The sequence below is a fragment of the Endocarpon pusillum genome (genome assembly GCF_000464535.1).
Source record: "Endocarpon pusillum Z07020 unplaced genomic scaffold scaffold5218, whole genome shotgun sequence".
NCBI classification, from domain to species: Eukaryota; Fungi; Ascomycota; class Eurotiomycetes; order Verrucariales; family Verrucariaceae; genus Endocarpon; species Endocarpon pusillum.
Genome location: NW_006916492.1, coordinates 13,535 through 18,914, shown reverse-complemented (window position 1 = coordinate 18,914; position 5,380 = coordinate 13,535). Strand labels below are relative to the sequence as shown.

Below are 5,380 nucleotides of genomic sequence, written 5' to 3'. Positions count from 1 at the left end.
CAAGTTCCACACAACCCTGGGGTGCTGCCCCAAAAGACTAAGAATGTCCCCAAATCATGAGGAGTTCTTGGAACTTGCAATGTATATGCTGTAACGCGGAACACTCGTTACACACGCCTATTGACTTGTATCGTCCGATTGGCTTCCTAACGCCTGACCTGCTGGATGTGTGCCCTCGAGGCGAGAGTAACGGAGCCATCAAAAGGTTTAGAGATACCTAGATACCCCTACTTAGGAGGATGTTCTGGCTAAGGGCGATAGTAAAGCCCATTACTAGTGGCTCATGAGAATTTAGAGTAAGTGAGTTGATTCTTCAATCCCAGAGGTGACCTAGGGTTGGAATTAAGTTCGTCCTTAAGATACTTTCGCGAGAGAAACGTCGATCCGGACACAATATGGATTAGATTATGCGAAGGGAGGATAGAAGCGGCCGCTTGGAGTTAGGCTTTTTTCTTTGACTACGTCGAGCATTTGGTGAGGTCGGTGATGGTTCTCGGGCTAGAAGAGTATAAGGATAGAAGCACGCTTAATAGTATGACCACCGTCCTTGCTATGTGGTGTAAGCTCGTTAAGGAGGCCGATCTGACAGTCCTGAGAGAAAAGAGATAGCGAGAACCTGGCACCGCCGACAAATGGAGGCTTAGATTTCATAACCACAATATCCGGTTCCCGACGTCGTCGACCGCCATTTTTGATGTGTTTAAGATACGGTTCCCTGCCGTGAGCCTCATCCGCATGCAGTCGGGCTGATGGTTGATCAAAGTGGATTTGGACCAGCCTTGTAGATGAGGCCGGGCTGACCAAGCAGCCCACCTTCGACAAGCTCAAGGCGTCCGAAGAGATGTTCTCGTGATCCTTCGGACACTATGGGAACGCACCGCCGAGTTGGGCATCGATGCCGACACATCCCAGCACCTCTCAACCGCATAACAAGGTGGAGAGTGTTCATTCGTTGGCTAGGAGTGGTATTAGCATTAGGGATGACGGAAATTCAAAAGTTCAGTGACTTACACGTTGTAGTCGGAAAGCGTGCGGCCATCTTCAAGCTGCTTGCCGGCAAAGATGATGCGCTGCTTGTCAACAGGGATGCCTTCCTTGTCGTATATCTTGTCCTTCAACATCTCTACAGTCGCGCTGGGATCGATGGTGATCGTGAGCGTTTTGCCGGTCAGCGTCTTGACAAAAACCTGATTACGAGGATCGGTCTCCGGTGGCTGGGGTGGATACAGAATTGAGGTGAATTCGATCCGTTTGTCTTCTAATGTTGTGTTGGGGGATGTAACTAGCTCTGCAGAAGGGCCAGGCTGTGCCGGAATTTCATCTGTTGTCTCCTGAACATCCGAGTCGGCCAGAGTAGCTGTGGCAAACTTGGGAACGTTAGATTTGAATTGTGAATACTCGTGGCCAAGTTCTGTTAATAATGCAGCAATTTCGGTCTCTATGGGTTCGGTGGGCCAGTTGAAGTGTGTTAATCGAGGCTCCATTTCGAGGCCCTGTGAGCTGAATCCAGGGGTTAGTTGCAAATCATCTTCAATGAAGCCTCCGGGCATGGCATTTGTGGGAGCTGATCTTGGTCCAACATGTGGCCGTCGTTGCAGCTCGATCCGAGACCATTTATTCACCATATCTCTTGGAGATTGCAGACTTTTCTGCCAATTTTCTACAATGGATGGATCGCGCTCCGCCGCATAGTCGATAAACTCGAGCCATTTGTTGCGGTCATCGTGGGGATCATCCAGACCAGCAGCCTTGGTGTATCTCGAGTAGAACGCCATTTGCTTGGAGGCTATGCCTAGCTGCGCTTTCTTCGCGAGGTGGACTTCAGAGTCCAATGCGAGGGCGACTTTCTGGCCATGGAGAGTTTTAGCGTTTGATATGCTGGCTTCAAAGATAGGGACAGCCTCGTCCGGACGTCCTTCTCGCAAGCAGGCAAAAGCATAGCTCATCTGGAGTTGCCACTGGACGCTTTTCGATATGGTCAGCTCCCTGACGCGTATCTTACCCTCGAATGCATCTTGGTACGCCTTGATCATCTCCAAGCTGCGTAGAGCAGTCTCACCAACGGACGAAATGACTCGGATTGCTTGATGGCGTTCACGATCGAGCAAGTTCATGGGGTCGGCCAGCGGATTGATATTGTTATTATGAGATCGGCCCACTGCAAAGGCATAGGAGATTGAAAGCTGCGCACATGCCGCTATGGTGAGGATGCTAAGCTCCCGATCTCGGCGAGGAGCTTCAAGTTTTTGGATGAGCCTGTCAACAGTTGGAGCTACTGCAACCAATCTGTCCCAGAATAAAGCGTCATTGACGACTGAAGCACACAAAATCACAGCCTGAGCGTACTCAGATTGTCCAGCCAAGTAGTGCTGGGCCAGAGTGAATATATCGCTGGCTTTGATGTATTCGTTGGAGTGCAACTTTCGCTCTTGGAATGCGATCAAGATAGCGTATGTGTCTTGAAAGTCAGCCTTCGGTAGCGTCCAGTATACACCTTCTGGGTCCATCTCTTTGCAGTAAACGCGCTCAAGGAATATCCGAAAGCCTTGAAGAATGACTATAAGATCTAAGAAGCTGTCCACCATGCCACCACCACCGGTTTGAAACTGACCATCTCTAAAGATATTTTTCATTGCCTTTGGCCCATCTAGAGTCTCTTTCAAGTTTCGAACATCGTTGAGCACCACTGCATTCACCAGATCTTGGTGATATGGGTGGGAGTTCTGGAGCAGTTGGAATCGAGGCCTTTTCATATCCGCAAAAATCTCAAACCTCAAAAGCTCTTTATTGGTTTCTTGGGCATCATCGTCGATGCTATGAAGGTAAACCCACACTGCTTGCAATGCCGCTTTCGCCTTTGCAGCCGGTTCCAGGCTTTCTTTTGCCCATTGATATACTAATGGATGAATCCAAAGACCGTATATCTCATCTCCTTTTCCCTCTTCTTCGTTATCTTGAGCTTGTCCGGTTTGTTCAGACATTGTTCCTTCGGCGTCAGGTGTCGGGTTGTTTCCATTGGTGGATTTCATCGTCGGAAATTCACGTTTGAGGAAGGAAAAGTTCTCGAGCTCGATTAAAAGGCGGACAAATTGTGCCTCATTCCACTCTCCAAACCTTGTGCAAGAGGCAAGTAGCCATCGTGGAACTCCGGCTTTCCCAGGTTCAAGCATCGCAAGATTTCCAGCCTGAGTCCAATGATATTTTCGGCTAGTGGCATCTCGAAACAACTGTGAATTCAGCTGAGAGCGATCAAAAAAAGAACAAAGCTGTAAGAACTTTGCTGCGTTGGGATTTTGCTCAGATATCATCCTGAATGACCGTCTCCAGGTATCAAAGACTCCTAGCTGATAGTCGGAAAGGTACTGGCCCGCCGGCCCGTTTCTCAGCGACTCATACAACACTGTTTCATCCTGCTGCTCGACCAACCTGGCATACATGCTCAACCCTCCGTGGCCAATCTGTTTAACATAAGCGGCAGCAAGCTCGATTCCAAGTGGAAGCTGACCGACATACTCGGAAATGACTCGCGCATAGACTCTCTCTCTATCCGTGGTGTTGAGGGCTGTGAATCCTGCAAGATTAAGTAAGAGCTCATCTGATTCATCGTCTTCCATTGGTTCAACTGGAATGGTGCAGCCTAGAGCGCTGGCGTCTGTCCTACGAGAAGTGATAATGATGTCTCCAAGAGATGACCTTGGGATATATGATGACAACCTCACCAGAGCGGGACTGTCGTAGTTGTCGATAACCAAGAGCCACCTAGACTTGCAACATTCCATTTGGAGTTTGAAATACGGTACTAACTGCCGTTCTGAGGGCACATCAGTATCCGGTTGCTTACCACCAACTTCAAACATGGCTGTGATTGAGGTCAAACTCTCGAGAATGGTCTGGTCGCTTGTGGCATCGATTTGGAAACAGAGCTGGTATTCATCGGCGTTTAAGCGGGCATATTCCAGTGCGGCCTGGGATTTCCCAACACCTCCCAAGCCGGTTAGAATCAGAGGAAGCCTACGGGCTCCGGAAGCGATGTCGTCGAAATACGACACAATCTGTGCCAGCAGCACTGTTCGACCGTAAAAGTGTGGAACGGGATCAGGCGTGTTCCACAAGCGAAGGCTCTCCGAAGCGGGTGGATCGCTAGTCAATCATGTAAAGTCAATTACTCTTCTCGTCATTCAGCTATCTGAGAACTTGACTCACCGATTCACTTGGTCAATCGGCATGTGGAAAAAGAGTTGCCTCGCATAAGCCGCGGCCGCGGCGGCAGCATAGCCATGCCACTGATCATTCTTATGTGAGTCGCAATAATCGGAAATGCCCCGAATGACCATGCAAGGAAAATCAGCCAGAGCGCCCGCAGCTTCAGTCTCAAAACAGAGCAGGCTGTCTATATTTGCAAGACGGTCTCTCAGTTCACCATTTTTCACAACCAGTTCCCCAGACGCAATTGTGCCTCTGTGGACAATTACCCATTCCTTATCGTCATCAACCTCTTCTTCCTCTTCCATCTCATACTTAACCAGTTGTGAAAGGTCACAACCACACTCTACACATGGCCTGCCCTGTTGTCTGTGAGTATAACTAGCATTGAACAGCCGATCCTGCACCGTTCCTGGATATTTATACTTTCGAAGAGTTGGAATGGTCGTATCTATACGTTTGATGTTTTTGACGACAGGGTCTTTCCGTAGCCTTGCCCGTTTGGCCGCCAAATCTTGGGCAGCATTAAGGAGGACTGTCGGCGGTGGAGCAAGGGCGCCTGTACGCTCAAACTGACCAACTCTGGCTTTGCCGTGATCATATTGGACTGCCCCAGAATGGATTCCGTCTGGTTTACTAACCACGACGTCGCCCAGTCGGATCATGCCTGTGTCAGTCTTTGCTGGGACGCCTCCTCCTATGCCAACCAATAGGCCGAATCTAATATTTGGAAATGTCATCCTCATTTGCGTAACAACTGTTGCTGTCGGATTATTCCCAGCTACTGGGAGCCCGGCGATGACCACGTTATGCCCCGATATACTCCCAAGGCTGTAGACGTTGTGATCTGCAGCAGCCTGAGGCAGGCGCTGGTGTTCTTCGTCCAACATCTCGAGCGCGGCGGTTTGCTCGACCTCCAAAGGGCAGATCCAGCCCACAGTATAGGCATTATGATTTAGTTTCCTCGGCATGCTGAACCAGGGTAGTCTTTGAGGCCTCGATATCGTGTGAGGTGATGTCTTTAGATGGCTGGCTGTCTATGTTCGAAGAAAGGTAGATACTGAGGGGAGAGTTCAGCCGCATCGGCGCTTCCAGTCTAGCTGCATTCAACGCAGGCTCTGCTGTCGCACACAACCAGCACGTCGAGAAAGCTTCTCTGCGTTATGTGCGAAATCAA

General features: G+C 49.7%; 1 protein-coding gene across 1 annotated transcript; it reads right to left on the bottom strand.

Moving 5' to 3' along the window:
• Positions 1–498: 498 nt before the first annotated feature.
• EPUS_09335 (uncharacterized protein) lies at positions 499–5,174 on the bottom strand (the record flags this gene model as incomplete). The annotated part of the gene is made up of 4 exons (XM_007806208.1): positions 499–746; positions 814–956; positions 1,012–4,140; positions 4,204–5,174. 4 exons carry the CDS (start codon positions 5,172–5,174, stop codon positions 499–501), a joined length of 4,491 nt encoding a protein of 1,496 aa, XP_007804399.1.
• Positions 5,175–5,380: the final 206 nt, after the last annotated feature.